Here is a 12,323-nt window from a genome sequence, read left to right on the forward strand (position 1 = left end):
TACACACACATACAGCATATATTTTGAAATTTTATACATATAATATATATGTATATATGTATTTACGTATATATTTATATTTCTAAAATTTAAATATATAACATATTTTTTTCTTAAATATATACATGAATGTGTATGTATTTATATATACATAATAAATATGCACAATACACACACATATATTAGGTAAACAAACACTTTTATTTTGGATGTGATTAATTACAACTAATCATTTAACAATAAAAACAAAATATTTATTTATTTATTTATTTACATATCTCTTTCTCTCTCTCTCTCTCTCTCTCTCTCTCTATATATATATATATATATATATTTATATATATATATATATATATATATATATATATATATATATATACATATATACTTTATATGTATATATATGATTTGATTTAATTAAATATAAATATATGTAAAATGGTGGCAATGATGGTTTAGCCTACAATTCTAGACTACTATTGATTGATTGATTGATTGATTGATTGATTGATTGGTTGATTGGTTGATTGATTGATTGGTTGATTGGTTGCCTCAGTATCAATGTACCAATATTTTTGACATCTGTAACCAATGTCAATATTTCTGCTACTTTTGCAGAGAGGATGCCGAAGCTCCTAAAGCCAAGCTGGTGAAGCCCAACTCCCTCTCCTCATCTCGCTCTGGCAGCTCCCGCTCTGGTGCTTCCTCCACACAGTCTATGGTGCACAACAGCGCACCCCGAGGCCAGCGTCCACGGCCACCTGCTGTCGCTGCCCTCAAGGAGAACGGACAGCCCCACGGGTTCCCCCAGTCTCCCCCGGCCTACACGCAGGTCGTTCCTAAAACCCCAGAACCCCCAGCCACCCCAAAATTCAGACCCCCCAATCCTCCAGTGGGCATGTCCATCCCGGCGGGCATCATGGTCCCTACTCAAAGCAAGGCCTTTCAGACAGTGTAGAGAGTAAAGGAACAATACACCCACAGTGACTCTTCCAAAAGTTGCAACTACGATTGGAAAAATACAATACACACAAAAAAATAAAAGCATAATTAAAAAATAAAATCAATCATATAAAATCTAAAAAGTTGAATGCATATTTACAAGGGAAAATACACAGTGCTTGCACCTTTCTGAAGTATTAAAAGAAAACAAGGCAAGAACTGAAGAACAAGAATTTTTATTCTCATTCTTTGGTTCTTCCTCCTTCTTTTGATCTCATGGCACAGTCTGGCCCTTTTTTTTACATTATTTGTTTTGCTTACTCCTCTTGAGCTCTTGAAGGCTGGGTTGGCGGTGGGGTGTAAAGATTTCCCCAAGATCAGTTTATTTATTTATTGCATCAGAGAGGCTAAAGGTCCAAGGGCAGGCTGGGTTTATGAAACATGATGGTGAGCGGAAGGACCAGCCGACTCTGAAGAGAAATTAAGGATATTATCCTGTTGTTTCTGTCGAAGATGTGGGGACAGCTCTGGGAACATGAACCGTCCATCTCATTCACATTCAATTTTTCCAGAATGCAGTGCAACATTGACTGTGGCTCAGACATCAAAAGGCAATCTTATTAATACCTTAACAAACCACTGAAAAGAAGGGAAGTGATCGGAAGAAATGGTTCCCGATGGACATTTCAGCACATGAATGACACCGTGTCATTGATGTAGCTAACAGTTCAGTCATCATCTAACTCACTGTGGGGCGAATTCACTGAACCGTTTCGCTAACTTAGCATGCTATATTTCACAAAAAACACCCATTTAAATGGTGCCGCTGTAACTGTTTTATGTGCAAACCAACTTTTTATGTAAATTAGGCTGACATTGTATCAAAAATTACTGATACTAATGTTTTGCTATAACTGCCCACAGATGCAGATAGAAAAGAAATTCAGTCAAGAGATGTCATCTATGTTTTCTAGCAGTTATAATTCATCAAATATTGGAATAAGAGCATTGTATCTGTTAAACCTTTATTTTGGTAGTCCACTTCCAATTACTATAAGTAACTTTGCAACTACATGTCAACTAGCAGTCATTTAGAGTATTAGACTGTCTACTTAATATCTTCTAAAACTTTATTTTGATGGTTCCCAACAGACATTTAACTGATTATAAGTAACTTCGTCAACTTATTCTATTAACCCTAATCCTAATTCAACAGTTTGCTGATACTCTAATGAGGATTAGTTGTCATGTAGTTGCAAAGTTACTTAGTAGAATGTCTGAAGTTGACTGTCGAACTTGTCATGCAGTCAAGCGCACTTTAATCACAGGTGCCTCGCATTACTGTATGTACATTCCCAGTAAAGTACACCAGACTGCGGGAATCTGCTGTATCCTTCACAATCTAGCATTCAGAACTGGCCTGTGTAATAGCGGCGCACAAAGTGTCGCAGATTTGCAAACTGGGTGTTAAAAGCACAATGTGTGGAAATCGACAATGCCATTGGCGGGTGCAACTGATCCTTAGTGAATTCCCCTTACTGTATGTGTCAACTGCTCTCTACACACTGCTATGAATTTCTGCAGTTAAATCTATGTATATACATGGAGTGTACTGTACGTCCTTGACAGAAAGTCTGCGGTCTGGTTTCGGATGTCATCCTCAGCGTTTCATGGACTTAAGTTTGTATTACATACCGACCGCGGTATATTTGTTACAGCTGTATTTCCAATGATACTGAAACCAAAACCTGTCACGAATACTATGAATGTGTATAACTCGAAGATAGTTTTGGTTTTTATTTATTTTTTCCTTCTTTTCTAGAATACCCAGCGGTTCTGCATAATGAGGCACATGTAACTTTGGACTATAATCTCACAGTAGCCTACTGTGGACAGGTAAATGAAAGGGAATGCCATAACAGGGACTTATGTACAGAGTGTGTGTGAAACTAGTGCGTGTGTGTGCATTTGCGGTACTCTCCTTCTAGTTCTTGAATGCACCACGGTACCATCCCAGGACTCTCTTAGGACCCTCTAACAACAGGCTGTTTCTTTGTGCCAGCTGCCCGCAGCTTCCTCCGCCAAGCGCTGTCAAAACCCTTCATTAGCGGTGTCTCGAAACCCCTGGGAAGACCTTGCTTGGTGCCATTGTGAAATTTGAAATGGACAAGTTGCCTGTTTTGTGTGCCTCCACAGTGAATTCTTCCCCTGAGATTGCTTTTGTCCTTGGTTCTTTGCAATGTACCAAACAAAAAAAAGGAAGCCATGTGTAAAACAGCCCCGATCGGCAGAGGTAGAGAGCACTCTGGCACAAAGAGACAGTCCAAATGCAGCCCCACGAATAATGTACACTCTGTAGTCATGAAGCTGTTTTATATTGTACATACAGCTAAATATACGCACACAATATCTTTTAAGTTATCAGTTGAATATTGGGGTTATAGGCCATAATAAAGATGTAGATGAGTTATCATGCATTTTCAGAGTGTAATGATTGGTCATTGTAGCCCCTTGACCCGCTAAGCTCCATTTCATAAGTAAAATAATTTCCTTCTTAATGGCTACTTGTATATCTGTCATTGATGGAACTTTATATTTAAAAGAGGAAAAGCCATGAGATGTGAGGAAGCAAGCAAACAACACTCTTTTTGGGCCACTATCAAGTATACATGCCAACCTTGTTCGTCATTCTTATTGGATTGCAGTCTGTAATGTAGCCGAGTGCTGCCAATGCCAATTCCCCGCCTTCCTGTTACCTTCCCCAGCAAGGTTTGATACACACTTATACACTTCTTCCCAAGTGTACACACACACTACTTCCCAAGTGTACACAGCCTAACAAGACCTCATAAATAGTGACGCACTTGAGATGCGCTCTCCAGAGCTGCATTTTCTCCACGAGGCGGTGTAGGCAGTGTTGATGGCTGAACTGTTGTCAGTAAGTGTGATGGATGGGCTGTCATGCAGAATGGGGAGTGAATGATGGGAATTGTAAGGAGAACACAGGGTCCAAACCCCAATACATTTACCTCCAAAACAGAGAGCGAGACGAAACCCAGTTGGGCTTTCAGAATATGGCTGTTTTTGAAGGCAGTTACTCTTCTTGTCCAAGTGTTGAAATATTTTCTCTGCTCCAAAACCTATTGAGCTGCCTTGCTGTCTACTGCCTATATCGGTAGCTGGCTAAAAGGTTAGCATCCTAATAGAGTGCAATAGTGCCAGTCCACTTTTAGTGGCCTTGGTTCCTGAAGTATTTTTCTCATAGATTGATTTTTAAAAAGTTTTTTAAAAATCTTCATTCAAGCATTATAAGCCATGAACCAGACTTACCAGTTACGAGGTAAATCACAACATTCAAAACTTATATATTTGAACATTGGAAAATAAGACAATTTTTTTATTTTATTTTCTTGTTTTTTCTGATTGAAATGCATCATGTGATTGCAATTTGCAAAATGCTGCCTTGCTGTGTACTGCCTAAATAGGTGAAGATTCTCCGAGGCTGACATGTCCTAGCCTATAACATGCTGTTAAATTAGGACCATGCTAATGCCAAACTCTGAAATTAAAGGTTGAGGATTCAGATTTCAGTACATTTGCATTTTATTTTACATTTTAAAATAGTCCATTTTAATTAGATTTATCTGATTTTATTGCAATTCATCATGCAATTGCATTATAAGAATCCAGGTGATGCTACCATCAGAAGGTATCTCAGAATCTTTTGGAACAGCCTTATATGCTTTAAAATGCTGCCTACATAGGCAACTCTGTAGGTTTTGGAACAGAGCCGTTGTTGCATGTTTATTTTGGTCCTTTTTCTGTTTTAGGACATTACAGCACCAAACTAGCCAAGATCTGCCCTCTTTATTACAAGGAAATCTGATTGAAAGCTTGCCTTCCAGCAGTTCCATTCTTACATTTTTATTCCTTTCTAAGCCCTCCCCATCGTCTCCCAGCAAGAAGAACCGGTCTATTTTCTTAGACAATTAATCTTGAGTGGCTTCTATTTCAACACTGTTAATGGTGTTTAGAAACCATCAGTGTATGTACACTCTTCCATAGAGCCGCCAAAGCATCTAAAGTGGTGCTCACGTTGCATGATGACATTCAGTTTTGAATGGGAGCTCAATCCAGGGAATAAGTTAAGGTCCATCTGTGATGTATTTTTGAGATAACGCTATATTTAAAAGACGTACTTGACTGTCTGTGTAGCGTCTAACCGATCATTGTTACCCAACATGGTTGTTATTAAAATAATGTCTGATGTCTAAAAAGACTCATTTGACTCCTCTTAGAAACTGTAGCAGTATGTGTTACTTTGAGGGGAATTCTTTTCCACTGGAAAAGCAAAGAGATTGCATGTTATGGCCTAAAGGTCAGATATTGGGAATGCTTTGCTTCTGTGTTCATACCTGTATTCGGCTGAATATGTAAGTGTAAATATGACCAACATCCTCTCTGTCTCTCTTTTTTTTCATTCATATTGCTTTGTTTTAACATTTACCGTGCTTTCCTCTGTTATCTTGAGGGATTTCTTGTTGTTTTGTTTGTGAATGTGGGAACTCGAGCCTGTATTTGCCTGAGAGTCCTTGTCTGGTGAGCCGGAACGGAAAATACTCATGGTCTTCATTTCTCTTTGCAGTTGCACACATTTTGAGTTTTGTAAACCAGTTTGTTCATTTTGAAGAAATTCCATTCTTGTAAATATGTCCCTCTACAAGTAAAAAAAACATGTATATTTTTACGGACTCTGAGTTATTAATACTTCATTTGCAAATAAAATATTCAACGACAAGCTATTTGGCAGCCTATTATTTGATTAGTCCAAAGTGAAAGTGCACGCATTTGTATAAACAACTGTGTGTAGAGAGAGAGAAAAATACCTTTATCATCAGCAGTGTAAATGATGTTGAAAACAAGAGGTGTAATTCAAATATTATTCAAAAATATTATAATTTGATTTGAGCTATTATGTAGACACAGTGAAATGAGTGAAACAAGTGATATCATTAGACAGTAATAACATTCCCACACTCCAGTTTCATGCATCCTTGATTCAGCAAATTACCATTTAAATGAAGATGACATTTACATCATTGTTGTGACTTTTTCAAACACACGATGTCCCGTTGGGGTGGTCCTGAAGATCTTGATTAGCTTTTTCAGGTATGAATTCTATGATTTCGGACGTATACTCTTCTCACATTCCCTTTAGACAAATTTAGACAAATGTAAGTCCATATCTCTATTAAAAAATTTTTAATAACAGATAATGTGTGTGTGTGTGTGTGTGTGTGTGTGTGTGTGTGTGTGTGTGTGTGTGTGTGTGTGTGTGTGTGTGTGTGCGCGCGTGTGTGTGTGTGTGTGTTGAATTATTCCCATCAGGAATTCATAATATTACTACATCCTGTTGATTAATGTTTGATGATATAGGCATTAGTATTTATATTTGTATGATAAACAGTTTCAATTCCAAGTCTTCACATAAAATCTGGCTCCTGAAGCAAAACCAGGTGTGCAAATGCAACACTCTGAAAAAGTGGTATATTTTATAGACAAATAGAACTCATGTTCTGTTAAGATTGACTTTTCTGTATTTATGGTCCCAGAGGCTCTCGCACCAAAATATAAAGTTTGGCTATAAATTATTCTAAGAAGTTCCTCTGATGTACTGTAGCCAAAAAGCAGATATTGTTGAAGCATTAACCCTGTTTTATTAAAGTAGTCTTGCACACATGCAAATGTGAATCTGTTGTAGTAGCTTATGATGTTTATGTTTGAGTTCGATCTGAAAAAAAAAAGTTAGAAAAAAACGTATGAAATAATAATAATAACAATAATTATACATCTGAATAAATAACTGCACAAATGCTATATTGTGTGAGAGAATATTTCCATGTGAAAATGCATTTCATTTATTTATATTGTACACCTGGGGCTTCTAAAGATGAATTTACATTTAACAGCAAATGTCATTTCGACTTAATGCAATGTTAAACAGGGTCTCTTATGCTCCATAGAAAACATGACAGACAGACATTTAGACACATACAGCAGTACTCTGGCCTGTTAGTCTCTCAGCCGCACATTTGTTGTCAAACTCTGCTCCCTAGTGTTTGAAATATCAGAGTGAGTCCATGTTTACATTCTGCAAGCTATTGAAGACCATTATTTGAAATTTTCAACCAAAATGCCAGGCAATAAATAAACCAGCAGGTATGGAAGAGCATTAAGACCCGTTAAGACTATTTAATAAATCAATACTGTATATATGTTGTGGTGGCTGACAGTTGAATCTTATGTACTGAAGACTATGAGTACATGAGTACTGATGAACAATAGTTCAATAGTTTAATATCACATACATTATTCTTCTAACATGAAGAGTTAATACATGCTCTCTTGTGCTTAAGCTTAAAAAAATCATTCAATCAATAAACAACAAAACTTCTCTCAGTTTATCTTTTCTAGGACTGAGAAAAATCCTTATGGTTCCAATGTTCTGAGTTAATGAAGAAGGAATTTTCCATATTTATTTTTAAATATCTGTTTTACCTGTATTTAGAATGTTGGGTTAACTTTAGGGTTAACGAGAAAATGAATATAACAATTACAAGAAACACTTTGCCTGTTGTTTACATTAGCTAACATGGATCAATAATGTAAAATACTAGTAACACATCTATTAATCTCAGTTAATATTAATTTAAATATATACTAATATTACTCAAATCCAAAATTGTATCTGTAAATATTAGGGCTAACATGAACTAACAATAACAGTTGTACTTTTATGAATTAGTGTTAACAAATATTAATAAATACTTCAACTAATTGATCAGTTTTAATCAATGCATTAATTAATGTTTACTAATGAACCTTATTTTAAAGTGAAAGCATGATTGTAACTTTAACTGCAATTAAAATATTAGCTGAAAATACAAGAAACTGATTTCAAATATTAACAAAAACCTAATGTTAATTCTATCCCATATTTAATTAATGATAAAATAGCACTGATGTAAATCATGTAAGAATCAAAGTTATGCATCATTAATAACTATGACTGAGTTTCATATTCAGATGTCCATGTATATTTTTGCACACTTCCATCTTCCAATCTTTTTTCTTGTGTCTCCTGTGACATACAGATGATGAATATCACATTTTGTGACCCAAATTAAAGCACATTTCACCATCTGCAGGGCCTAATTACGCAACAGCTATAAAGTCAAATGGAGAAGTTAATGAGATGTTATATTTAACAGCCGTTCTGCATGATCCTTTTTTAAAAAACCTGCATACCAACAGAGCACTCAGAAGGCGTTCATCAGACAGATCACCTCTCATCTGTGTTCATATGTATGCAGTTCTGTCAGATGAGGGGAATCCAGTGGCTCATTGAGCTCAGTGGGTCTTACATTTCCAAAGATTAATGGCTCAGTTTTAGTGAGCTGTCAACAGAGACCCGTGGCCCATTTGTGGAAAGTACATTGAAAAATTCACCCTAATTATACTTTTTGAGGTTAGTGATGGAGTTGAGAGGAAACTGTGTCTGAAGGAAAGCTAGATTAAAGAGAACAATGAGAAAGAAAAAAAAAATACTACAAACATTTGATTACTTCAATATATATTATATATTATATTCAATATATAACTATCAATAAATAGATGTGGCATAAGCATGAAGTAAAAAATAAAACATAAAATAAGATTTAAATATTTTCCTGACACCCTCAATACATGATGCGTGACTGCACATTACTTATAATTATTTTCCAAAATATTATTTTTAAGCATTTTGTGTGTGTGTGTGTGTGATAGAAACTTTTTGGCAAGAATAGCATAAATTAAATATCAAATTAATATTTTACCAACCTGAATGGCTTAAATACTTGTAAAAAAAAACAAAACATTTATTTATTTATTTTTACAAAAATGTAGTGCAGGAACACTATCAGTATTTTTAATCCATTTGCCTGGAAGAGAAAGACTGTATATTTTAAATCTGCTCATTTTTATAATTGCAAATAGATGACAGTGTTAAATAGTATTTACATAACATTAAACATTACACTTATGTTTTATTTATTTATGTATTTATTTATTTTGCAGTCCATCAAAGTTCCAAATACAAAACCTTTTCTGTAAAATGATCTTTGATTTCATGGCCTGATGCAGACGCGCATGCGCGCCGGTGAGCTCAGCGCCTGACACGCTCCTTTAATTTTCCCGGTAATCATGAGAACGATAGTGCTCTTCTCTTATCCACGGGGGGTGGGAAGCTGACGAAGGAGTCAGCAGAGCGTCACATCACCGTTTCATCACCTGCTGTCCCGCCATGGAAGGAAAGTATGTGCTGATTCCTCTCTGCAGCGCGAGCGCTAAAGATCTATAACTCTGGAAGACAGCTGCGCTTTTCATTCTTGATCTGAGGACTGAAAGAGGAGACAGCAGGTTTGGATAGATGGCGTTTGGACACCTTATACCGCAGCTGAAGCTGGAGGAAGCGTCTGAGGCCAGTCTACTGAAGAACACTCTGAGACCCTTCACTCATCTCCAGAAACACAGCAGCTCACCTGGGAAGAGCAGAAATCAGCACAGGTAAGACACTGCTGTGCTGTGCGATCGGTGTTTTATATATAAAAAAAAAATCCCGGACAAGAGCCAGAAAAAGACATCATTATAGTTAATAATAGCCCAATATTGACTAAAAGCTAGTAATTAATAGCAAATAACATTGAAGTAGTGGTAATAATATAGTTAAATATAATAAAATATTTGGATAATAATAATAATACAATTATTATTATTATTTGGTTAAACCATATATTTATATTAATTCATATTAATAAAGTGATTTAATTACTTATATATTATTAAAATATTATTACAGAATTTATGTAATTACTTAAATCCCATGATGCGCTCTTCACCAGGATGTTCACCAGGAGATATTAACAAATGATTTGTCTGATTTATGAACATATATAAAACAAAGGACACCGCAGACATTGGTGTCATTGTGGTGCACAAGCTTTATTTCTGCTCCTCAGCACAGGCCTGTGCATGATGTTAGTCAATGAACCACTGCATGCTGGACTAAAGGCAATTAGTGCACCTCAGGAATGTGCTCAGATTAGGGAAAGCTGTCTGAATGTTTCATCACATTTCTTCAAGCTCTTCCCAGGCAGAGTCATGTCCAACAAGAAAATCAATTTGCCCTGATAATCTCATCTTGTCCATGTTGGGGATCACAAATTACATTTTGAGCCTTGCCATTGATCCTGAAGAGCTGCACTCATGTGAGTCACGTTTAAAAAAGATCCTTTTAGAGACTCACACACTAAGGTATCGATTCTTCAAGAGGTTGTAACATTAGATGTGATCATCCGTTTCAGTTTAATAGAGCGCGGCTTTCAGGCCTCTTTAGGACATCTTATATGTTTGTCTACAGAAAGCAATAACTAGGACCCAATCTGCTCTTTCAGGGACTAATGGCAATTTCATACATGGCATTAATGTTTTCTCAAGATTTTCTGTGCTTTAAATGAAAAAAAAATGGACTGTGACAGCAAAGGTAACCTCAAAGAGTTTTAAACCGGTCAACAAAGCCATTGTGACAGAAACTGTATTACCCAGAGACTCATGCAACTGAATGTAAAGGCAAAAAACTTTAAAATGTCCACATTTACTGCCCCTAATGTTGTTCCAAAACTTTGACATTCTTTCTTCTGTGGAACACAAATATATACATACTGAAGAACTGTTCCAAAACAACATTTAACATCAATGACTTTCATTTCATTGTGCATTTATAAAAAAAAAAGATCTGCTTTTTTGTTCCACAGAAGCAAGCAATTCAACATGAGGGTGGGTAAATTATTGTCTGTGAACTATTTCTTTTAAAATGTCCCTCTCCACCAAATATTGTCACTCGATATGGTAAATAATACTACAGTGTTTTGATAAAAACTGATTTTAGGAAAGAGTCTACATTATACTCTTGCACATTGATATGCTACACAGTGTTTTTATGTAAATCATTTTTACATCACTTATAGTTATTGTTTAATCTTAAGTGGAAGCCTGGCAGCTTTCATACTAACATTTTTAGGCACAGCACTTTAATGCAGTTTTGAAAATGAGGTTAACGCACACACCAGCGCTTTGCCGTTTTTGCTTTAACTATCTAATTACTTAAGGCCAAAGTGCTTCCAAGTTTAGCTTGCTGCCCATGTAATCTCTCTCTCTCTCTCTCTCTCTCTCTCTCTCTCTCTCTCTGTTCTTTCTGTCTATTGTTATAATATGGGGGTTGTACTCAGCACTAAACGTAATCACTTTTTGTAAATAAAAAGAAGTAAAAAGAAAAAAAGAAAAGACACAAAACAAGAAAAGTCCCCAGAGCCATGTCAGACACTTTTTATTAATGTACGGGCGGTTTTCATTGAACTTCTTTTGGACTGATGCACTGCAACACCGACTGAGTGGCATTAAACAGCTTGAAAGATCAAAGACAATTTTTAATTTAACTCTGACTGGATTTGTCTGAAAAAAGAACGTCATAGGATGCCTTGAGGGTGAGTAATTTATGGCCCAATTAAAATTTTTGGGTGAATGTTAGTGTTAGAGTTAGTGTTACATTATCTTTATAATCGTGTATGTGTCAAATAAAAATCTTGAATCTTGAATCTAACCATTTAAGTAATTTAAATGTATTTGTGTGTGGGTGTCCCCTTTGTCATCTGTTAATTCTACGGTCCCGGTAATATAAGGGCTGGGTTTTGTTTGTTAAGGGAGTTTTTTGGGTTGGAGATCCCAACTGTTAACATCTGAGCCCTGGAACTCCATAATTTCTTTCCTTTATTTGTGCATTTTATTTATTTTCATTATATGACAAAGTGTATGTAAAAAACAAAAAAAACAATCATGCTTCCTGTGTTCATTGGATGAATCCTGACAATACCATTATATGAAGTCTAAAAGAGTGACGTTAAAAGGAAGATGGATGACCAGCCTACTTTACTGCTGCTAGCTCTTCCCCTGCGGTGGCTGTCTCCTGAATGAAAGCCTTTTGAGTTTCTTCTTGTCTCTTGATGTCCTGCCATTTGTCTTCGTTTTGTTCCAGATGCGTCACCATTGCAAAGCACTCCTGCTGTTCCAGACCATAATTTTGGACAATGCTGTTGACTCTGACTTTCTTGAACTTCTTTTTTGTACATTTCTTTCCACTCACACTGGGACTCCCAATGGGACGTCTAGCTTTTGAGGTTCCAAAAATGAAAGAACATCAACATGGTTGAGCTTAAGGCAAAGACTTGTTGGCCTTTGATGGGTTATAATAAAGTTGCATTTTAGAGTCATATCTAGAATTATGC

The 12,323-nt window shown here is 36.1% G+C and overlaps 1 protein-coding gene across 1 annotated transcript in view; it reads left to right on the forward strand.

The window, feature by feature from the left end:
- LOC132101212 (CXADR-like membrane protein) overlaps positions 1-1,450 on the forward strand; it is an 85,050-nt gene extending 83,600 nt beyond the window's left edge. Inside the window, exon 7 of the mRNA XM_059505963.1 lies at positions 619-1,450. Within this exon, the coding sequence (XP_059361946.1) occupies positions 619-958 (340 nt within the window). The 3' untranslated portion in view covers positions 959-1,450. The remainder of the gene's footprint in view (positions 1-618) is intronic.
- Positions 1,451-12,323: the final 10,873 nt, after the last annotated feature.

Source organism: Carassius carassius, chromosome 23, assembly GCF_963082965.1.
Source record: "Carassius carassius chromosome 23, fCarCar2.1, whole genome shotgun sequence".
NCBI classification, from domain to species: Eukaryota; Metazoa; Chordata; class Actinopteri; order Cypriniformes; family Cyprinidae; genus Carassius; species Carassius carassius.